Here is a 24,686-nt window from a genome sequence, read left to right as displayed (position 1 = left end):
ATATAAAGGTACCACCAGCACTGATGACCACTAGTTAACCTGTCCAGGTCTTGACCACAATTTATCCATCTCACTTGGGAATCATACTGGCAGCAGAAAACAGTGTCAAGTTTCATATTGTGCTATAAAACAGTTGCTTCAATTGTTCGTCTTCTTACCAAACTATTCCTTTTCTTTTGACATGTAAGATTTGTATAAGAACTTTATAGAATAGTAAAACCCAGTTTATAAATAGCAGTACTGGCCTTCTGTAGAACTGCGCTGAAACCGTAAGCACAGATAACTTCTTAGATTAGGATGTCATAGACTGACTTCTAAGTAAAAGTTAATTTAGAGTTGGGGTGGCTTAAATCAGTTCAGCAGGTTGAAAAAGACAGTCTTTCTTAGATGATGAAGTGTGAAAATGAAGATAAAAAAATATTACTGTTTCTTTGTCATACTGCCTGCTTTTCTTTGGAAGTAAGTACAGCCTGCCTCAGCGCCCTTTGACCTTGCAAAATATTTGTATCTCTTTAGCAAAAATCTTTAATGTATCTTGCCAAGCTTTTTTCTCTAATGTACACAATGGAGTTCTATGATGGGTTGAGCTTTCTCTCTTAAAGTGCAGCTGCATCGTCAAGAAAACTCAACAGTTAATTCTTCAAGTCCTCTTTTTCGCATGGGTATTGCATCACTGTTAATTACTGTTGGGGTACTGTGACTCATTTGTATCAGTCAACTTTATCTTTTGCTGCCAAAAGACAGCATCTCTCTGGAGAAACTCATAACAAGTGTGGCAAACATCAAATATTTGGAGCGAATGGTGTACATAAAACTGCACAGAATTAAAAAATAAAGCAACTCCTCCTGCTTTCTTGAGAGAAAAGTTCAGTCGCAATAACAATGTCCTGTGATTTACCCAGCAGTCTTCTGCAACTACAAAACAATCTGTTTTTCAGTCTGCACCCAAAATAGGGAGCTGCCACGAGTGTTTATACTAAAAGCCAAAAAAAGAAAAATCAGCCTCCAGTTGTGCCTGCATTAGTCAAACATAAATAAAACTATCTTTTGTGAAAGACAACCAAAACTCCACTGCAGCACAGGCCAGACTTCCAGTGACCTGTAAATAACTACAGCCACGGTTTTGCTGCTTAGTGAATTGCATGGCAAATAATAATGGTAGATGGCTACGAAAAATGACGCGTGGGTTGATGAGTGACAGAGCACGTCCTTTTGTTTTGCTGTCGTCACTTTTTCAATGAAAGTACTTATTGCTACTCTGTTGTTTGATGATCATTACGTCCCCCAACCCGCCAAGTACAGTGAAGACAATGGTAAATGTTTACAAGATTTTTATAATTTTTATTCCTAGATATTTTACAGTCTTTTTCATGAGCGGCATTTTATGTCTCTCTCTTTCATTTCCCTGTTTTCAGGATTCTATCAGCAAGGTAAGCCACCTTTATCGAAGTGCTTTACTACATGAATTTCTCAGAAGCAGCCCCCAGACGCTGGTTCTTGCAGCATGCAATTCCTCATTTTGCGGCAAACAGAAACTGCTCAGCAGGCCGAATTTGTGAGCTTGACCTCCATATGAAAGATGAGGGGGCTGCACTCTATTATATCTTACAAGTATCCTTAGCTCTCTGGAAAATTTTCAATCCCACGATTAATTGAGCAAATCTTTTATGCCTCTGCCCTCTGTTCTTAGACTGAAAATAGTGACCGATGTTATTTTGGCTGATGGTTAATGTCTTACTGTGATTGGCAGACTATTCCTGTCCTGTAGCTTCCATAGCCCCCCAGAATGGAGAATGTTAATTATATAGATAACAATTCTACTTTTTCTTGTCACTTCATCATGTACAAGATGTGTTGGGTAGGAAAGGGAACATGATCTCTGATGGTGTGAGTTGAGATTCAAGGGTTCACTTGCACCAGTTTTTTTCAAGGTAGGTGAAACCAGCAGTGTCCCTTCTACTTTAGGAAAACATGAGAGCTAACATGTCTAAATTTTAACCACATGGACATACTTTTGGTGCATGTCATATTCTTTAAGGGTACGGACTGTACTCGCCGAACAGGAGGTACAAAGACGTTATCTTGCTGCAATTAGGCAACCAACCTGAAGGCAGTCCATCCTTCAGACAGGTGCTGATACCTGTAAGCAAAGAGGGGGCCTTGCAAAGAAGTAGTTCTTTACTTCTCTTTCCGTGGTGGGTTAGGCGAGTTGTTCATTTTAGAAGACACTCCAACCAGGCCTATCTGTTTCAGGATGTCAGTAGGATTCATTTCACTGCTCCACCAACCAACCTTACAGCAACTGGGAACAGTTCCTGAAGATGCAGGTAGGTGCCTTAAACCAGTGTTTCTTCCTCCTTCCCTTTCCCCAGACAGGCTCTAAGAAAACCCTATCATGTGCGGTCTTTTCCCATCATCAGTGTGACCTGACAGCAAATCCAATATGGTAAGCAAGCTGCTCCCAGCACCTTGTCCAAAAGCCCGACAAGGCTCTGGAGCGGATCGAGAGGCTCCGAGAAGGTGCCTGCAGCCCCACACCTCAGAGCGCGAGGCGGGTACACAAAGGCAACCAGCAGGCAGAGGTATGCTGCCAGAGGACATGCAGAAGTTCTGCTGCTCCGTCCTGCTTGAGCCCTGTTTGTACCTTCCCCCTGCGGCAAGTACAGGCAGGGAGAATCACTCAGCTTTTCAGCTGGGGAGCTCTTCCTTGCTTGGCGAAAATCCTCCTTCCCCCTCCCTCCCCTCCAATTAACAAAAAAAGTAATTAAAAGCAGTGTATGCAGTTCAGAATGGCACTAATGGACAAGAAAGCCCAGCTGCAATATTTGGGAAGGCCCAATAAAAGATTCATTAGGATTCTTTCAGTTATTGGAAGTCCTGATGACACGAAGGAGCCTAATGAAACAGAAGACCTGGTCACAAAAGCGATGAGGTAAAAAAAGCCCAAACCCAAATCCCAGCCCCACTGACACCATTCTAAAAATTAGACAATTAAGAGTAAAACCAGGAATGTAGCCAGAACTATTCCACCTCAAATAATAAACACAAGGATAAGTTGCCAAGTGAGGTCAAAGAAGCAAATGGTAAAGTGAGTTTAAGAGACAGCTAGACACTTTTATGGGGAGAGAGGGGATTGAAGGATACAGTGACAAAACCGGGGGTAGAGCTGAGATAAACCCAGAGGACAGGCACGGTGGGCCAACAGCCTCAGAGTGCTCCGAGCCCCAGTTGCTCGGGAGAGGAGCAGAGCGGCTCTTGGCGTTCGGGGGAGACTTACCAGGGCTGTCGGCAGCGTCCTGCGAGGGATGACGGGAAACTGCCAGAACAGTTTGAAAGGAAGATGGGCCTGGCAGACAGAAACGGGCGTGCTCTCAGATGCACTGGTCGTAAGCGCTGCCCTTGGTTTCACTAGTGAGATGCCCTGGCAGGCTTGCTAAAAAGCAGGTTTTTGAGGAACTTCTACCCAAGCTGCTTGTCTTCTTGCAAGTTACCAATGCAAAGCACAGAAAGAGACACCAAAAGAAAAACAGAAAGAAAAAACTTTTTTTTTCCTTCCATTTTTCATGAAAGAATACTTGTAATATAGGAAAGAACAGGGTTGGCTAGAATATGATTCAAATGAGGCAAAGACAAAGTATACAAAGGTTATGTTCTTCTCTGCTTGTACGAAGGTTTACATACTTTCACGTTGTCAGCACAGCCTGTGTCGATTCCCATAAAAAAAGCTGGCAGAACTTCTGTGGCTTCAAATAGCAGCATGATGAAGCCTAATTTTAAGTGCTTGGTTTGGCCATCTCTGTGCTGACGAGCAGATGTGGTTCCACCAGCACAGTAAGGTTCTTAAATGATGGTGGTGAGGGAACCAAGACAAGCATGGCTACTGGAACTAAGCCAGAGCATCAAATAAATAAAGTGCGTTTTTCTATATAGATTGCAATCCGAACACAAATGCCAGCTTCTGCTGCTAAAAAAGTTGCCTTTGAGACCTCAAAGGGCTCTGAGCAGTGAGGATGGTCTGAAAGATGATATTGTCCTGGAAGACACACATAACATGGACAGATCTTGTGCTAGGTGCTGTAGGAACACGGAGTAGCAGGAAGACTCTGCCCCGAAGAAGTTGCAAGCCGCAGATAAGGCTTTAAAGGACAAGTGTTTGAAGGCACTGAAAATCTTGAGAGAATCTATGGTTCCAGGCAGGGCTTTTCTATTCCTGATGACTAAATGCTTATCCCATAGGTATAAATATAATTTAATAGCATCACTGGTTTTTATATGAAACAGGCTAGTTATGTTCTGATGAACTCTTGCAGAGCCAAAATCTTAATCTGCAAAAATAGGCTGAGCAGTAATGGAAAGACCTGGCTGATCATCCTGGCTTGAATGACTAGGTAAATCTAATATAAAACTAGTTGCCCTTCCCCAGCATCAAAAAAGCCCTTTTGGTGCAAGGGGATTATAAAAACACACAGGGCACTGAGACACTTTAGTATGGAGGGGCAGGAGAGAAATACAACTGTATTTATTCCCAGGCTGTTTCTTTTTATGGCTCATTCTCATCTGAGTCATGCCCCAGAACTCCCATTCATTTGAATGAAATGTTGAAAAGCAGAACTACAAAAATAAAAGTAACCTCACTGCCCGGAAAAAATCCTGCCCCAGAGTTTCTTGGGAAATGGCGCGTCCTCATGCACATGCTCTGCTTGTACAATAATCTTGTCTGCTTAATGTTTCCTCCCAGGAAGATCTCTGACATTTTTAACCATATCGCTGGGGTTTTTAGGTTAAGTTATAGGTCTAGCTGCACAGTAAAGGTACATTGTAAAGGCAAATAAAGAGGTTTTTACCTACTGTATGGCAAGCACTCCAGCCCAACAGAGACCTGTATTTAGAGCAGGAGAGCTTTTTCACTCTCAGCCACTAGACGGCTCAGCCTAGAGGTTTGCTTGCTTTTAGGACAGCTGTGTTTCTGGGAACACAATGCAGCCAAGCCGCTCGCCGCAGCTGGAGGAATTTCCTAACTTGCAACGGAACGTTACAGGACTTACAAAGCAGCAGTAAGAGCTGAAGACTATTGTGTAATACAACTCAAAATGTAGTTCAGTAGCCTGAGTACGGTATTGTGCTGTTATTGTAATTACAGCATTTATCCGAGTGGATCTGGGTAGCTATTGAGAATTACAGGCTTTTAAAAATCTGGTTGCCTGGGGCCTTCTTCAGAGGCCAAACTCCTTCTGTCCTTGAGGCTGCCTTGGATGGTGCTTCATGCTCTGAAGAGAGGCGTGCTGTAAATCACTCACTGCTCACTACCTCAGAAGTGCGGAGGTGCGTGTTTCTGTTATTAGGAGGAAGAATTAATAGAGAATCGAAGAAAGGAAAGGTCACATGGCAGCAGGATTTGAAGTGCCCACGATGGATATTGCCCTGCTGAAAGTCCACTGGACTGTCCGGAATATAATCTCAAATTAGTCTTTGCACTGTTGTGGAATGAATGAAACCCTCTGGTGACTGAGCTGCTGCCTCACCCCACTCCGAGCTGCAGGACTTCAGCGTGGCTGCTGCAGGCTTCCCCTTTGTGAAGCCAGTCTGGGGAGGATGAGCTGCAGTTTGCCATACTGAAGGTCATCGCACAGGACAAACAACCCAACAAGAGTCTAATATTTCTAAGCTGTATAAATTCCTAGTGTCTGCTACAGGCAGAATCCAAACACTTGTGTCAATTCTGTACCATGCCCCAGACTGCCAAAAAACATTAATATAAGCATATTTATCTGGGCTGCAGTGTGTTACAAGAATTCATTAGGACAATATGTGATATGGTGCTGAAACAGAAGGCTGGGTTTCTCTGGCCAGAGATGAGGAAGTCTAGTCCCTGCTGAACTTTTACTACTGATAAAGACAATGTCTGCTGGCAGCATTCATTTTTTACTAGGCCATCTGCATCTAGTCAAGGATAACTTGACTTTCTGAAAAAGCCATTCATCAGAATCAGCCCTGTACAACTTTCTCTTGATGAGTAAAGCAACACAAAGAAAGACCAAGATGGTTAATAAACTTCTCTGGGAGCAAAAGGTCAATGCTGGTGTAAACAAAGCAGTGTCATAGTACTATACAGAAGCATTGAAGTTTCCTGCGTGTTTATATGGCTGATGCCCCATTTCTTTTTTATCAGTGTTTCTTATCATTTATTTTGCTCTGCTTTAGCTGATCTATAAATCTTTATAACAGTGTTCTTTATTTTCTTAATTTTGTCATCTCTCTTATCGGCTTTTATCACCTGTTTGTGTCCAGTATGTTTGCTACTCTCTGCTGCTTGATGGCTGCCCATGATTAGTTTTTTTAACCCTTTAGTTCTCACCTACCACACATGGGTCTAATAGTTAAGTCTTTCAGAATCTCCCTTTTTTTCTAAAGCTGAACCAAACACTGAAGACATTTTCATGTCTCCTTAACAAATCATTAACTATTAAAGGCAAAAAACGAATGAGTGCACCGATGGGGAAATATTCCTGCCCCAAGTGACGGAGCCTTGCTTTTAGCTACACAACACAGAGAGACTAGGCAGTAGCCATGTATTTTTCACTTCAGGCCTTTACCACTGTACTTCAGATCCAAATTGGAGAGTCCTAGAGTTGCACCCTGCGGGGAGGTAACAGGTTGCTCTTCCTGCCCTCCCAGTCTTTGGCTTTCGTGCCTTGTGGCTGCGCATGTGGAGAATGCAGCCACTAGAAGCTGGGCTGAAGTCCCCGGGCTCCCTTCATGTCAATCACTGATCATCCAGCGAAACATTTTATGATGAGCTTGGGCTAAGTTAAAGACAGTCAGCTAACAGGAGAATATTCCATACCCACAATGACAAACATGAAGCAGCTGATACCTTGGTAATGTTATTTAGCTATTCAGCGATACTTGCTTTAGAGCCACAACATTTAAAACTGCGTAGAAAGGTGACATTTGCCTAGAGAACATATATTTTCTTGAGCATTTCAGAAAGAGCTAAAATTCTTCATTAAAGAATATCATAGAAAATAAGGAATTGAATTTTTCTTAGTGAAGAGCCTCTAGAGTTCACCTTTTTGCCTTTGATGTGTTATTTTGTTTCATGTAATTAGATTACAAAAAGTTTTGTACAGTCTAGATATCCAAAATCATATAAAAAAATTGGATTGACGCAAACCAATTTTGGGGGGATGGCCTCAGCAAAACATATACTGCTCTTTTTAAGTGCTTACATCTTGAAACATTTTATTTAAGAGAGACTTATGCAATGTAATTTCTAATGGCACCAGCGTATTTACTGGAACTGGGTACTATAGGGAACCAAAAAACACTAAAGACTCTGAATTTCCCAATTAACTATGAATTTTGAGACCAGCCAGTTAAAACATTAATCTCCCTTGTTAATACATGTAATACAATGTAATGCACTTCTAATAGTATGAGCCTCTGCTGAATCTGCAATCTTAGACTCTTACTTAGAAAAGCCCTGTGTTTCTGAAGTTAATACGAGTAAGACTTCTACCAAAAGTTGCTGGAGTAGGTTCAAACTCCACTGATTATTCCAAATTTAGTATCCCAGTTATTCCACATGAGTATACAGTTGGAGGATGTTCTGTCACATGGATATCAATACTACAGGAAGGTCTACGTATTGGGATTATATTCTGTATATCATGTAGTTCAGCTGGATTCCAGTACCTCTGATACGTGATTCTGCATTTAACACTGTAAGATTTGTGTATTGTGTAAGTAGAATAAAATTTCAGGTGACAGCCAAACTTAGGGCAGGGGTTTTTATTTATTTATTTACTTTTTTAAACTTCCTCTCCCTGTCTGGAATGAGTATTTCATGTTCGAAGATAGGGGTGAGCTAATCTTGAGACCCAGTTGAAACACTGGCCCGAAACATGAACTCACTTTAGGAGCAATGTAGTGAATAGTCATGAAATGTATAACATTGTTTTTAGTCAGGGGAAATTTTGTCATTGTATGTTGTTTAACTTGGCCATTTGGTGGAAATAGCTTAGTACATTCCTGGCTCTTTTTGCAGAGATCCATCTTTAAAGGCAGGGTTGTTGTTTTACATTTTAAATGTTTTTATTCAGACATAAACTAAACTCAGAAAAAAAAAAATAAGTAGCCCAGCTGGATTTTTCAATTGTACTTTAAAATCAAAGATTATTGTGATTGAATTTTTTAATTCCTCTCTTTGATATCAGTGCATTTAGAATTCTGACCTTTTCTGAAAACATTAGTAATGGTGAAAATAATTTTGCCTTCTAGTGGAAACTCTGGATTTCTGTACACTGTGCAGATTGCTTGAGCTGGCTGGCATGAAACTTAACTTGCATTAATCAGCCACAGGCAAGGGCAAAATGAAATGACTGTGACCCATGAGAGTAGGATTTTAGAGTATTTACAAAATTATGCTTCTGAGCAGCATGGAAAAGCAATGGCTAGTGTAGGGCATTCATGAAGTGAATCACCCTAATCCAACCTGGTTGTCAGAAGAATTCGGGCTGCGCTCCTTGAGCAAGAGGCCCTTCAGCTGTGATTTGACAAAGAACATAGGGTGTGATACTGAGGGAGAATTTGCCATTGTGAATACAAATTAAAACATTCCAGCTTCAGCAGGTGTACGTGGCCCAGCCCCAAACACCCACCTAAGCAACCATCAGTGCTGATGTTGCACTGAGCAAAGCCCAAACGAGGAGCAGTCCCTGGGGCTCAGCCACCTCTGCACACTGTTGCCCATGGCAGTTCTTACCCTTGACTAACCAGCGACTAAAACTGCTCCTCCTGTGTGCTGCAGCCTGTAGTGGGCTGTGAATGAAGCACTTCAGGGATTCTGCAAAAAGTATCTTTGAGGGCATCATTTTGACTTGCATGAGTGAGCCATTGAAATCAGAGTCTGAGGCCTCCTTGTGCAAGATGGGCTGCAGAAATGTTATGTCTGTGAAATGGCTGGGACTCTCTTGAGTTTTTCTGCTTAAAAACCAGAAGACGGTTAATTTAGACTTGAAGTTTTCCACCATATCCCAGTGCTAAATCCAGCCAATATTTATACCTCCGGTAAAAGTACCTGCCTGACTAAACTGTTCCTTGAGAACTTTTTCAACCATACTTGGTTTCATTTCTACACTTTACTTAGAGACTGCACCAGACACAGAGTCTGTAACGAGTCGTGGATAAAGAGTGTTTTAAAGATACAGAATGTAATTATGCACTGCCAAAATTATATATACCTTTATTTCCAGCTAAGCTCTGTGGACACTTAACATATGTAAACATTATGATGATTGTTTATTGCATATGCTATTGCATTTGGTGCTGCTCAGTGTAACTGTACAAGGAAAAATATCACTGCTGTGTTACTATAAGGAGATACTAATTTCCTCCATAACATTAATTCATCTTTGTTTCTTGTGTGGAGTTAATGCATTGTTATTATATTGATGTGGCTTTGAACTCTGAAACATTGCAGTATAAAGCACATTGCTATGTTAATTCCAGATATGAATTGATTTTTCAGATGGGCAGCCAAACTTGGGTATCTGTCCCAGATTTCAATTTCATTGGGCCGAATTTATATTTAATCTTTTGGGTCTTTTTTGTGGAAGTAAAATACTGAAAACTGCCATGTCAAGTTGAACAAAATATTTCTCTCAAGCCCCAAACTGAATGTTTTGTTTCAGTATCTTGTGAGAAAAGAAGAAGGATTGAAGGGTACGGATCTGCTTAAAAAAGAAGTCTTGTACTCAGTGCTATGGAATGAGAGCATTTTGGCTGCAGAAAATGCAAGTTCAATTTTCTTCTTTGTCTGGTGTAATTCCAGTGAATCATTTTCATAACAAGCAAGTACAACATGGAGATTTCCATCAGGCAAGCAAATCACATTTTTATCTACAGATACAGGAATGCTGGTTTTTTTCATTACACCAGATAAATCAGAAAAACTGATACCGGCGGCACTGGAAGAGCTTGCTCAATGACTACCTATTACAGACCTGGCGGGCACTGAATCTGTCAGGTAACGAGACTGCACACACTCGTGGTATCATTAGTGAATTATACCTTAAATCACGTAGTTTTAATTTACTAGTTGAAGTCTCCGTCAGAACAAAGAGGAGCAAAAATTGCTGCTGTTAGTAGGATGCCTGAATTGAGGGTTTTAGTCTGTGCTGAGTTCTTCACAGCTGGTTGTCAACACAATGAAAACTCCGTGACTGAAGAACTATAGAAGTAGCCAGAATCTCAGTCCATCCATACCTGTAGTTAAGAAACTATCTCAATGTTCAAAATATGAAAGGTGTAAAATTTACAGCCATGGAACATTTCACATTTCAGAGATCTACTGTTTCCTACAATAAACTAACAAAAAGAGATTGTGGTAAAACACGGATAAGTGATACAATGGGAAAAATCTCTACTAAAGAAAACTTTGGATAGGGGTCACTAACTTGAGGGAAGTGCTTATCTCCTCTATTTGTTTCCATTATGTAATGAGCAGTGCAAAATAGCATTGCAGTATCCCAGTGTGCCTTAATTTTTTCAAAATAGGGCTCAGAGATGTGCGTATATGTCAGTTCTCTGCAGGAAACGTATTTTTCTTGTGTAGGAAATATATTGCTTAATGTATAGGAACATTTTAATAAAAATATAACTAGGTGATGACCTGAAAGGCTGTTTTCCTTTACAGACTAAAAAAAAGCCATGGAAGCAAACAATTTTTGTAAATGACATCTCTCACTGCACTCTGCTCTGGTAATTTATAAAGGCTCACAGTCATCATTATTTCAAAAGATTAATTCTGTTTAAATAGTCAATTGAGCAGAACAAGACGTTAGTGGGATAGTTAGCTATGTGTCACAATATACTAGATAAAGGATTATGCCCCACTTAAGAATTAATAACATTTTAAACCCCTACATAAACTATTTTTTTTATCAATAAACATGTCTGTGACAGAGGGCCAGATGCACTCACAGGTCTTAATTGTTCAATCCAGTGACTAATCCCCACTTGATCAAGATTTTACTGACTTAACAGCTGTCTGGAGAGTGACAAATTTATGATTCAATTGCAATTTCATCTTAAACTTGAAACTGCATGATCATTTGTGGGAATTAGCTACCTGATAAGATAACGAGGGTGGAAGAAGTGCACATAATTCTGTGCAGCAGAATCGGAGTGTTGCAGAACTCTTTAGGATGCATTGGAAAGACACAAATGGCCATTAAGGGATTAGCCCATCACTGACTGAGTGGCTGCATAGAGTTGAGGTTTACTAAATCACTGGAGTGGTAGGTCATTATCCTTGGATACAGGAGACAGTTGAATCTGTGTCCAAATGCATGAGCAGTAAATTGGAGTGAACAGAGTGTGCCAAAAAAGAAAAATAAAAAATGCTGAACCCTTGTTCTTCAAATGTTCAAATTTCCAGGTCATTCCCCAAGTTTTTTTCTTTCTTGGCATAAAAAATATTTTTTCACTGCCTTTAGTATCAGCATATTCTTGTCTCTGTAATCTCTTTTGAGTGTATTGCTTCCCCTCAATGCTATCAAATTTGTGCTTAGTTAACAAATGCTGAAACTTAGATAGCATTTTAGAAACTGATTAGGAAAGCAATGTTAGGAGTTTCCCTCTCCAGTTTTGATGGCTTGTGCACAGTTACTACTAAATATATAATTAAAATAAATGAGTTTTCCTCATTTGGGTTTTGTAATGATAACATTTTGGTAAGTCTCTTTTCTCCAATTGTTTTATGTGCTGTTGAACTGAATCAATAGTGTGCTGTAATAGTTTTGTTTATTTTGAAGAGTTATGACAAAAGTAATAATGCCTTTGTTGAAAATGAACACAAATCCAATTGTTTTTTCTTAAGAGAGAAATCATAAAATGCTGCAGGAATAACACAACACTCCTGCCTGCCTTGAATATGTGTTGATGCAGCTGATGAGTAAAATTAATCACTGAGCAATTCCACTTCAGAGCTCTCTAACAATGTCTAAAGATTATTTGGCAATTCAAATTAATAGCTTAAATATGTCAAATTTTGGAATTTTTGCTGTGCTGGCTATGGCCTTTGGCTAGCCTGAATAAGCTCAAGATCCCTTGGGGCTATTTCTCTGTGAGTTGAACTTCATGATCTCTTTTCCCAAGGTATAGATGCATCTAATGTTGTTCAATTTATCTCAGTCTAGAGGGGCACATAACTTTAGAGGGACTCGTTTCCTGAAGCATAGTGCATTTCACTAGAAATTTGTGAGCTGGTAGATTGGAAAATTCATCTTCAGAGAAATCTGGTTAATTTTCATCATGCAATGAGCAATTTTCACTTCCTAACTCAACAAAAAATATGCAGTACAGAACAGAGATGGAGCTGGAAGCCAAAGTTGAATATTGTACTCCCCTTTAAGTAAATGTTTTTAACATAATTATACTTTACTGAGATTAACAGAGAAGGAAGGTGAATGTGTTCAGCAATAAAGGTCTTAGGCCAGTAAGCTTACGTAACCCTGAACAAATGGCCCGTTTTGCCCAATACTTGTCAGGTGGGTACCAGTGGTGGGTACACTCATCAGGTGGGTACCATCAGGTACCAGTAATGTTGTTTTATTTCCCAGTGCTTTTGCTCTCTACTAGCCCCAGTCTAAATGTTGAAAAACTACAGAGGTGCCTGGGTCTTTGGGAACATGCTAATACCAAGAATAGAAAGTAGAAGAATTGGGCCAGTCTAACTCTGACTTTAGTGGGAACAGGAACAAGATAAAGCAGGGGCTAGCATAAGTTTCAGGAAAATAAATTAAAAGGAAAAATAAATATGCAAAAAAAAATCACAGAGGAAACAACTGGTTTCTAGATTTGGACGTAACTCTAATGGCAAGCCTGAGGGTTTAAATTAGCTGAAAAGCTTTATCTGCATTTTAGATGTTGAAATCCTTTGCCAGCTCTACTTTCTAAGATTCAACTGATGTCCAGAAGATTTGGACAAGTAGATGGCGAGTAGGACTGGGAGAACAAACTAAGAGGAAGGAAAGTGCAAGAAGAAAATCAATCTGCCAAATTAGACAGAGCAAAGGAACAGGAAGAAAAACAGGAAATAACCTAATAAAATATAGTGGAAAATAAATAACTTCCAGTGCCCCAACAATTTCCTCTCACAAAAAGTATTGTCAGTATAAAGCAAATTACAGGCACATTTCTGTCTGGCTGTGGAAAGTAAGCTATTTAGGGACGACATATGGCATTTTCCCCCCCCACAAAATGCAGATAACTGTATCAGGCATGAGTCTGAAAGTCCCACAGGTGAAGATGAGAGCACAAATATGACCAAACAAAGCATTTGAAGAAAGAACCGGATGGTTAATGAAGGTGAACTTTTTGAGGTGCAGTCATGGAAATCTCTACCCATTTTGATTAGTTCTGCCTAATTAGTTCTGCCTAACTGGTGTCACGGGGAATATAGGAAACCTGAAGGAATGGGAGTAACCCCTCTATGCCATGGCATCCTACGTGTCTGGAGATCTCCTGGGCAGCCAGAGGCAGTGGTTCTTTGGGACCACTGAGCAGAGAAGGGGACATGTAAGCTACTTTGTTTTATGAACTTACTAGGTTAGGTTAGGTACTGATCTCCACCTTATTAGGTAGCAAAGAGGCCAAAGAGACTTTTACTCTCCCCCAATGGGTGGGCTCTCAAAGATGGCATTTATTTAGGAATGATGCCACAGCACCAGCTGCTCAGTGCCACCAAGATATTGCAACAGTTTTCCCAGCAGTTACCTATAAAGATACCTTACTGAGAATACCGAATCCTCCCCCATTTGCAGGAAGTCTGGCAAATAAGTAATGAATCTATTTTCAAGTGGAAGCCTCATTCTGCAGTGTTTACAGTTTTTGTACTCCACAGTGTGATTTTAAAGAGGCTCAGAGCTTACTTCAGCTTATTAAAGTAAATATTGTAGCATTAGTTATTTGCCAAAAACAACAGAAATATAATTAACTTGAGTAACTCCTTACTGAGCAACCACATACGTGATTTACTTATTTCACTGTGTTTAAACTGATCTTCCATGGAAGCAGAAAGCATATTCAGCCCAACTCAGTCACAAGGAAGTTAAAGTGTGTACTTTAAATTGACCAGTAATTCTTCTGAAGGATTCCACAGGTGAATGAAAACACAGTGTTAATGGTGTGATTGATTGACATATGTTTCATCCTCTGTATAGATACTATGGGATATAGAAGAAAACAAATTAATCACAATTAAAGTGAATCCAGACTACGGAATGCACTTTATAGAATCAGAATAATACACATGCATTTACAGCTTTGAATTTATCATTGATTTTAGTGGAATAAAATTACTATTTTTCACAGTACTAAAAAAATAAGAGAGCTGCTTTTTTGTTTACATCATTTCTAGCTTTAGAATGACAAAATGAACCAGGCCGTACCATGCTACGATTTCACCCGTTGACAGAAACGAAAAGGATAGAACAGACATAATACATCTGGTTTACGACTTTTAATTGCCTTTGTGACCCAGTTCATACCAAATCCTCTCAAGGCAAAGTCTCTTTCTTTGTATGCATCGTGGGGCTAAATCTCTATCTGAGATATGTTGCTTAAAAAAACATCACCATGTTAAAACGTAACAATATTTCTTGCTCACATAAATCTTTAGTACTTGCAGGTGACCTGAGAAAGTGAGAAGTGGAGAGTTCAGTTGTCTGGTGAACGAGTATGTTAAACTTTCCAAATAAAAGCTACTCCTAAAGCACCAGATTCTTTTAGCAATTAATCACTATACTGTTGTTTATTAGGAAGACACGCATGGAATTTTTTAGTAACTCAGGTAACCTTTCATGGTTTGATGGATACAAAAGATAATTGTGTCTACAGTGATTTAATGAGACTCTCTGATGTAATATAGTAGTCTGTGACTACTGAGTTGGTGTCTCTGTCCTGGGAATAGGGAAGGGATATTGGAGGAGGGCATGTGTACAGAAACACACTTATAAAAACAATCTATTGTTAATCAGTTACAAGAAATATTTTCTACGTCACGTAGCAAACCAGAACAGACTGCTGGGAGAAGAGCTCTGAACTCTACTAGTAGACTGGAAATACTGTGGCAATGTTGAATAGCTTCAACAGAGGAGATTTTATTGAATTAAGAAATGAATAATGTGCTTGGTACAATATCCCTTGGACACACAATACTTTGACTTTCTGAAGTTTGAGTATTGGCACTCTTTAAAGGGATGGAAGTATGGATCCTAAAAACCTTTGCTGGAGGTGAATCACTGCATATGCTGTGGAGCTGGCATCAAATGACGAAGACGATGGTTATTTTTGTAAAGATATGCAGGCTTCTGAAATGTAAACAGTATCTTCCTTGATCATAACTGTCCTCTCTATGGGCCAGGCACTAGATCTCTCCCTCACACACAGCACAGACGGGATTTAACTGTACACTGTGTCCAGCAGTGCTGGTTTCCTAACAACGGGGTCACTACTGCTCAGGCTATTAGAACATCAAATGTAATTTAACAAAATCTTACAGTCTCCTTGAGGCAGTCTCCTTAAAATTCATACAAAACTCCCAGTTTTGTAATGTCTGCATTCAGGTTACTACTGTTTTTTACTCAACTGTTCAAGTCCAGTCTGATTTTCAAAAATGGCAATGTAGAATTTCTTGTTCAAGGAATCTGTCCCTTCAGTTGTATCTAGCAACTTTATTTATAAACAAAGTATTTCCTTCAGGTTTTGGTTTGTTTTGTTTTGTTTTTAATTTTATTATTCTTAGAACAGTCAACCTCAGGAAGATTGGATATAATTCTTTCTTGTGCTGCATGACAATAAGTATTTAGTAGGTTCCAGCTGTATGATCTGTAAGAAAACATTCCCATTCAGAAAACTGTTGAATGTGTGTGTAGTCTACACACTGCTTAGAAATGATGGATTTGGTGAAGTGCATTCCTGAATTAGAACCGGAGAGGTCGAAATAAAGGTGGTGAGCTCTCACACAGGTACCTGAACAATTGTCATCTGCGGTAATGTGAAAAGCATGAAAAGTCTCCCTTGTAAATACTAAGATCCAAATGAGCTTGAGTAGAGAAAGATGAGGTTCCTATTTGCAAACTGAGCCCTTTTGGACATGGAACAACAAGCAGTCAGCATAAGAATCCACAGTGGTTTTACATATGCCCAACTTATCCATGGTAACTAGAAACTTTGAATGCTTCCATTTTTAAGTAGCCCGGTGGGGGCACATTGAAGATGTATTGTTTTCTAAAGGGAATATGTATTGTTTTCTGAAACTACTCATCTGTCCTCTGAAAAATCACATTTCATATTGTAGAACCAAAATCAATGTTCCCAAAATCATGACCAGCATTAGGAACTTTGGAGAAATCAGCTTTTACAAAGGAAATACATTTTGGATTATTTACATGTGCTCTGAATTACCTTAACTTTAAAAACATTTTCACTACTAGTTTCTTCAGAAAATACAGTATTACTAAACATTTAGGATGTATATTCAGAAGTGAAAACTTAAACGGTCTGCAAAGGTCCCAAAATTCACAGTGCTAGTGAATCCAGGAAATGGGACACACATCAAAGTATTGGTATTTTAGAGACAGCAAGGAGCATTAAACCCACTGGGGGTTAGGAATTCTGCAGATTCCTTAGCTTCTCAGCCTTTGCAAAACATCTGTCCCCACTTGCAAAGGCACTATCTGCCAGTGCTTTCCCAGCTTTGTCATTTTAGAGCATCCCTAAAGGCAAGAATACCAGTTCCAGATCTCAGTAGGTTAAGAATGAGACTAAATATTTTGTAGAGAAAAAACATCTAAAAAAATAATCTGGTCTGAGAGCAAAATGGACCAAAATGCTGTGTCAAAAACCAAAAAAAGAGAAGAAAACCTTAAATGCAGTATAAAATGATATTTAAATATAGATTATTAAATTCAATTCTAAAGTAAGATTTTCATTTGATTTCAAACAAACACGAATTTATCCTGCAAGATGCCAGACACCATCCATTTCCATTCATCATTTCCCAGAAGTGCTTGGAACCTCCCAAGTTTTGCTGCTTTCTTGTGGGAATAAAGTCTTTGCAGGCAAGAAGGTGACCCTGGGATCTACTGCTAGTGTCTTTCACATAAACAGCAATACGTGCTGAAGGTACAGAGGTACTTTCAAGAAACGCTCATTACTTTGTAGTTACAACCTGTACAACCTCTTTGCCCGATGCCAGGATTTATTCTCAGAACTTCTATGCATATGAGAAATATCTACTCACATGCATAAAGGTGCCGTGTCCCAGAAGATCTCACTGAACGTGCATCCAGGCTGGTGCCGATATTAGGCCAGTGGGCATTAACGTGGAGGGGAGGGTTCCGCACGCTACGGATAATGCAAATGACAGTCAGTCATGACCATACTCCTGTAAGATATGCATTATAATTTCTATTTTACAGTGGAAAGCTAACCTAAGTCAACAGTCTGCGCAAGCGAAACTTCTCTCTTTCCATGTGAACTGTGCAAGTGTTACAGTAGTTGGGAACTTGTCAACGATGGATGAACTATTTGTACACAGGTCACCTTCCGTGTCTTCTCCAGCATACTGTTATGTGACAAAATGGTTTATATCTTAATTTGTGAAATTTATTTTTTACTGTAAAACAAATGATAATGAGTAGCTCTTTAAATTAATGCTTTATTTCCAGTGAGTCAAAGTTTTGGCATTAGTTTCATGGAAAAAACATTAATCTTCACAATTGAAATAGAGAGCTGTTGACTAAATATGACCTGACAAAATTAATTTTCAAAACTATTCACAGATCTTTCCCATCAAATTTTAAGCAATTCAGATCTTGTTATTGACTGTTAAGGACTAATAATTATGCTTTCTATTCAGGTTCAGCTACTGTGTCATTTGAAACATTCACTTCCACAACGAAGAAGAAAGGCACGTTTAAATATCTGCTGAGATGTCTGTATATGCATAAGGAACTGCCGGGTGTAATAGGAACAAATATTTGTTACTTACATTTAACCTTTGGTTAACTAATAATGTTGTGAGCTGTAGTTCACAGGAGGAAGACATGTTTGTTCCCAGCTGTGTAATACAGACAAGCCTTGAGGGCTGCTGTGAAGTTCTTTGAATTATTTTTTCTCCTCTGTCCTGCTGGGAAATGTACAGAAATTGATATAAGACCCCGCTATCATTCATGTGGCAGCAGACTAGGAATGACTGCTAGAATGTCCGGGACATGCTTTATGTTTAGCGCTGACAATCTAAGCAAGACAAATATGATTTATGGGACAATAGTTCAGATGGGGAATGAATGGAGATGTCTTGGTGAAAATATCAGCATAAGTAGGCTATGTGAAGGAAGTAGGCTTTAAGGAAGGATCTAAAGGAGATTTGGCATGTGGCAGATGGGAAGTTATTCAAACTATAAGAGGCAACATGGAAAAAGAAGTGAAGCTGAGAGTGGGAGAAAAATATGACAGGAACAGTAGGACAAGAGGGGCACTGGAAAGTCTGCTGTTCCTTTCCACATATAACTAACCAAATACATCTTCATAGCCTGAAAAGGTGACTAATGAACTTCTGGTGAATTCTGGTTTATCCCCATAGATAATAATTAATAACATTTCAGAAAATGTCATCAAGTCTTTCAAACTTGGATATTTCTCCTTAGTAAACCAAGAATTTACAGTCTGAAAAAACAAAAAATCATTATTTTTATTACTGTAGCACTTTTATGCAAGAGGCTGTCCTTGTTCAGAAGAATTTATTGTCTGCTTGGACAAAGAATGGACAAAGGGAAATATTACCGACAGATTTGTCTTACAGAAGAAAGAGACCTGCTAAGATCAAGTGATTTGCCCAAGGACATGCAGCAAGCTAAAACGGAGGTGGCACTGAGATTCAGTATGTGAACCTGCAATGCGTCCATCCAGTTATAATTGCAGCACCAGCTTCCTAACAGCTAAAGATCATCCATATTAATTCCTGTTTTGAATAATGGACTCGATATGCTCACACTATAAACTTCAGGAGTGTCCTACATCACTTGTGAAGGCTAAACGTATACTTGCAGACTGCTCCATTGCCAGGTCTATAAGAACCTTAATATAGTTTCACAAATTTCTCTAGTAGGTTTTTATTCTACTTCAACTTTCTTTCCTTAACTTAAAAACCATGTACAGTGTTGCCTGTCCCTTCCTAACTAATATTGTCCCCAGTCCTTTTTCCCTGCCTTGTTTTGCCAGTGATACAAGCCTTGTCAAACCATTTGTTTGCTGCTTCTCCAGTTAATTTTGCAGGGTGTGCCATGCTGATCAGAAAGTGAGGAATCCTTTCCTTGAGCTGAGCCTTGTTGTCCAGCCCCAAGCTCTTCTTCTCCAACTTACCAACTAATGATCATCATTAGGCCAAGATGTACCTGAGTGGAAATTATATGCGTGTGATGAAAAAAGGAAAGGAAGTTAACATAATTTGTATGTAAGAGATGAGTTACATGGTTACCACCCTTTTTGTGGTTATTTGCTTTTCTTGAGGGAGAGCTAAATACTGAATGACAGAGGTAAAGAACATAAAGGAATGAATAAATTTAATGTCCATGTAGATAAAATCAGAGATGGAAACATAAAGAGTATAAAAACTGAATTCTACCACAGCTCCAGAATAAAGGCTGCCAGAATCCCCAGCAGTGTAAGCGTGCCAGGATTTACATCCCGCAGCAGCACACGTTGCATACAGTAAGCACTGTGGTTCAGTTTACCCTGTTACTTAAATAACGCGATAAGGAATCTTCTGGTTTGGGGTTAGTGTAGCCGTAAAATCTTTCTCTGCACTATTCTGAGAATGAACTTTAATCCATATCTTATCTTCTGCTTGAAAATGAACATCCTTTCTATTCTTATCATGTTTCTGCTTTTTTTGAATTTTTGAGCGTCAGCCATATTCTTCTTGGCAGTTACATGAAGTTGTTCCTGCTCGGCTATTTGTTGTGCTGAGTTACCTTTGAAATTTGTCCCTCTTTTTATGACTACGCTCCAGAGGCCCTTTTAATAACCTGCCCAGGGCTAATACTTCCATGAAAGCCGGGCTTGCTCTGATACACTCTGCTTTCTCATTAGATTGTACAAATCCTTCACTGTGGTACAACATAGTTTATAGAGGAGAAAACCTCTGATAACCATGTGCTACAGATCCGCTTCGTGCTGTCAGCTAAACTAGTCTTGGATCAGGTGACAGCATGGGGACTATCTACCTTCTTACCATCTAGACTAGATAAAACAAGTGTCTTTTTTCTTCGTAGGCACACCAGGGATGTCAGCACCATGGTGTGAACTGGATTCATCAAGTGGCCAGTGTCACGGTATAAGGTACGGGGTACTGTGTAATAAAAGTGTACCACGAACGGTTTGGAACATGCTTGTTTTATTTATTTATCAATCCATCATACTGACGATGCATGTATTTAGAGCAAGTTATCCTTTAAAATAAAAGGGCAGTCCTTCAGATTATAGCATTTTCCTGATGTAAGGAGGTCAAATGCAAGGCCTAAGATGACTGCCCTTTTCTTTAAAACGCATGCTCAAAGGTTAAGACCTTTTCTCTACCCCCAACCATTTCTCAGCCCTCTCTGGCAGCGGTGCCTGCGCTCCCCCTCCCGCCCCGGGCACCGGGTCCATACCCATGGGAGGCGATGGTTTTTCTGAACAAAACGTTGGGTCTTCCTCACAAAAATGTCGAGAAACAACCTGTGCGTGACCGGGGAAGCAGTGCCACGGGCAGAGGCACAGCCACGGCCCAGGAGCACCCAGGTGGCCAAGCCTCCTTGCCTGGGGCTGTGTCCTGAGGGGGGAACGGCTGCCCGGACCCCTGCCCGGGCTGGGGGGGCCCGCTGCCACTGCAGTCCCCTGGGGTGCTTGGAGCTTTTCCCTGTCCTTGGGGAAAGGTGTGTGTTTGTGTTGGGCAGTGAGCACAGAGAATCGTTAGAAGAGAAAATAAATTCCAAAGGAAATGTCTTTTTTCTTAAAAAAAAAAAAAGCTGGATAGATTTCCTTGCTTACTGGTAGAAAGCGCAGTTCTTGGCAAGCTGGGCCCTGTCAAGGCTTTACTTGGAACTTTGAACAGATGCTTTAGTTAAAAACCCTTAAATCTTTCCTTTGGTTAACAACAGTGTGCAGTAAGTAAAAAAGAAAAAGGACAATGAGGATTTAAATGAGAAAAGCTTTCCTTCCAGATGAAAATCTTCATATAACCTACAGAAGTAAAGAATACAGTTTATGTTCACTTTATTCTGAGGGAAGACTGTGACTAATTGGCCTATCTGTAATGTTTTTGGAGTGATTCCACTACAAATATGCTCTTTATAATTAAACTAACTGTCTGATTTATTGGACCTGCAGTTCAGATTCTGCTGCACTGATTTTCTTACGTTTCTTTTAATGATGATCATGGTCTTCTCAGCCGGTGAAATTTAACTTCAGCAATTCTGTGGAGATAAAAGTTCCTTGCAGGTGTTGCAGAGTAGTAGTTAGACTCTGGTGATGATCCTTTCAATTTATGAAAAAGCTTATATAAAACTAATTGTAAGAATTAAAAAGGTGTGTGGGTTTTTTATCTATTTATTGTATCCTACCTGAGTATGAAGCTTTAGTATTTTAGTGGCTTTCAAAATGCTTATGGATGGATTGTGGTCTGTGGGGTAGTGAATAGTGTCGTGAGCTCAGTGAAGCTCTCACAGGCTTCTGTGGAAGGATTCACACTGGCTTCTGTGGAATTTGGGTGGGGTTTTGCACATACGAATTTCTTTTATAAAGTTATCTGAAAAGTGGAATAAGTACTAGTAAGAGTAATTGCTGGATGGAGGATTTTTCTGTCTGGTATTTTACAGTTTTCTTTCTCAGAGTTCCTTATGAAGACTTAGATTTGATAATAGTATAGATTAATTTATGAGCTATATCTGTTACATAGAAAGCAGTTATTGTTTGAAGCTCTGGATTAGAAGTGAACTCTTTGTTTGACTGCCTGCTTCGCTGCTTCAAATCTATTTGCCTGGTGATATATTTTTTTTTAAAATCAGTTTGCATTTGGCACTTCAGCATGGAAGGTTACCTCTTTTATCATGCTAATTATTTTTTAAGTTTTTGTTTGAAATAGTGTTTAACTGTAGCAGCAGAGATTGCTAGTCACAGACAGAAGGTGGTTGTGTTTAACTGTGTTTCACGAATATGAAACTAAAAGGATTCTGGGTCCTAAAGAGCGTATGGTCCTGGGTATGGGAGAAGGTGGTTTCCAGAGAGCAAGCACAGGAAGTGCTACAGCTGTATTAGTCTGGAAGAACATCACAGTAAACTGTGACAACGAACTTGGGTTGAGGATCTGCTTCCAGTTTCTGGAGAAGGGTCACTTTTGTCAGTAAAACAACGACGTTCACAAGGGCCAATGACTTACAAATTCCTTTCAGTGTATTTCAATCTGCGCTGCAACTTACTAGTTCCCTAAGGATGGAGGAAAAGCTGGCGTTTAGTATTTTCTTATAACACTTGAAATGAATCGAAATGCAGGGGCACATAGAGACTACATGATACTCTCTGATGTCTTGTAATTCCCTTGGTTTGCGGTATTGCTGGATTAGCAAAATGAAGTCATTGTATAGAAGCTCTCTCCTCCCCACAAACATTTGGGTAGTGCAACCGAGGGAAAAACAGCAACCGGATTGCAGCGGTAACTGCTCGTTTTGCTTTTTAGAGAAGAGCGGCAGACGTTGCACCAGGTGGCACGGTGAAATCGCCAAAGCCGTGCTTTGGAGTACGCATGTGGAGAGGGTGGTTTTGACGCAGCGAGCTGTCGGTGTTTTGGTAGACGCTCGTTTGAGGGCATGGCAGGGAGTTTCTGCAAAGCAGCTGTCCCGGCAGGAGGCTGAGGCAGCCTGCGAGCGGGGCCTGGAAACCTGCACCCCGAACCTCTCGAGAAGGGTCGCAAGCCTTGCTTGCGCTACCCAACTGCTCCCCCTCGTGCTGGCTGCCGAGGGCTTTGCTCACACACCTTCGTGTTCGGAGCCGTACACACCTTCGTGTTCGTACACAATATTCCTTGGGACTTCTTTTTGGAAGTCTTAATAGCTGATTCATGCAATATACCTAGATGGTATATTTTCAACCTTGTTGCCCTTCAGTAATTTCACAAGGAGGGGATCGTTAAGTAAGTATACCTCAGATTTTCTGCAATGAAACATTGCTGGGCTTTGGTTCTGTGCACTTCAATTGATGTGATTTTCTGATAGAGAAAATAGTTTTATATACACACGCATATGCACATACTTATTAAGATGAAGACCATATTGAAAAAGACACTGTTTTTAAAACCAGAGTAAAATGCCCCGAAGATGTGCCTCAGTGTCTGGTTCCTCAGCAATGCCAATGTAGCAGTTAAATGACCTTAGGCATTCCTAGATACCACGAATAGTCTCGATGCACTTGTACACGTTGAAAAGATGGTACTGACATTATTCAGGTAAAGATGGCTGCCAAAAAATTCCTCCTCGTATTTAAAGGGGTGTGTGTATGGGAAAACTATCTATTATAAATCACTAATTTTACTAATTTGACTATTGTAAGCATTAGATGAATCCTCTCTCTTTTTACAATATTTTATTGTAATGTCTTTTAGGAGATTGGATGTTTCTTAATACTGTATAAAATTCTTCTTTTTATTTTTCTTTTAGTGCAGGTTATTGAGGTACACAAGATTTTTATAGCATATCTCACATACTTAGAGTAAAATTGATTTGAACTTGGGTCCTCTTGTATTTGAGCCGATAAACATTTGTTAGAATTAACAAATGTTTGTGACTATGTCAGACCATTCTAACATACCTGACACTGTGTTGATTTTTTTAAAGATTACTGGGTTTTGTTATTTTTAAGATAACTTGTGTTACACAGGAACAAGTTCCTGATGATTATGTCATGTCTTTGCATTTTTACTGTTAATAGGATACATGTGTATTATACTAAAACCCATATGCTCAGTCCCTTAGTGGTTATATGAAAATTAACAGATTTTTATTTAAAGCAGCAGCATCTTATTTATGTAAGTAGCTTTTAAATAGAAATATTTGTCAGTATAAATTTTGATGATTTTTGGTTATGTTCCTGCAGTTCTAAAATGTATTATTTTTACTAATATAATAGATATTCACAGAATTAGTAATTTCTGATTAAAAGCAACAGAATGTATTGCCAGTTCCTGCTCCCCCCCCGAAATAATGCCAGTTATTTGTAAAGACCCTTATTCTTGAAATCAGATGCAGTTACAGCATCTTGCAGAAAATACAGATAAGGAGGGATATAAATGCAAAGAGACTAAAAACCAGTGAGAGTATCATAAAAAAGAATAAATTTTTGGAAATGTAGAAAAAGTTTTTAAAGTTATACAGCTTGTCAAACACTTCTCAACTTCTAATTAGTTAAGTTAAAACCAAGCAGAAGTTATTAATGAAAGCCATGTTATATTCTCTAAATGTTCTTTAGTTGAGACTATTATAATGTGTTAATCTGGGCTGGAGGCAGGGCGTTGCTAAATGTTTCATGTCGGTTAAGGCAAGCAGCTACAACCATTAAGGGGTAATGTTAGCCAGAGGCAGTGCAGA

At 39.6% G+C, this 24,686-nt stretch overlaps 1 protein-coding gene across 2 annotated transcripts in view; it reads left to right on the top strand.

Annotated features, from left to right (window-relative positions):
• The window catches only part of WT1 (WT1 transcription factor), a 95,567-nt gene extending 94,701 nt beyond the window's left edge, over window positions 1-866 (top strand). For both annotated transcript variants that reach the window (XM_072864361.1, XM_072864360.1), the window contains exon 9: window positions 9-866. In XM_072864361.1, the coding sequence (XP_072720462.1) occupies window positions 9-34 (26 nt within the window). In that variant the 3' untranslated portion in view covers window positions 35-866. The remainder of the gene's footprint in view (window positions 1-8) is intronic.
• The last annotated feature ends 23,820 nt before the right edge of the window (window positions 867-24,686 follow it).

The sequence above is a fragment of the Ciconia boyciana genome, chromosome 6, assembly GCF_034638445.1.
Source record: "Ciconia boyciana chromosome 6, ASM3463844v1, whole genome shotgun sequence".
Lineage (NCBI taxonomy): Eukaryota > Metazoa > Chordata > Aves > Ciconiiformes > Ciconiidae > Ciconia > Ciconia boyciana.
The sequence above is the reverse complement of the archived record's forward strand: the minus strand, read 5'-3'. Positions and strand labels throughout refer to the sequence as shown.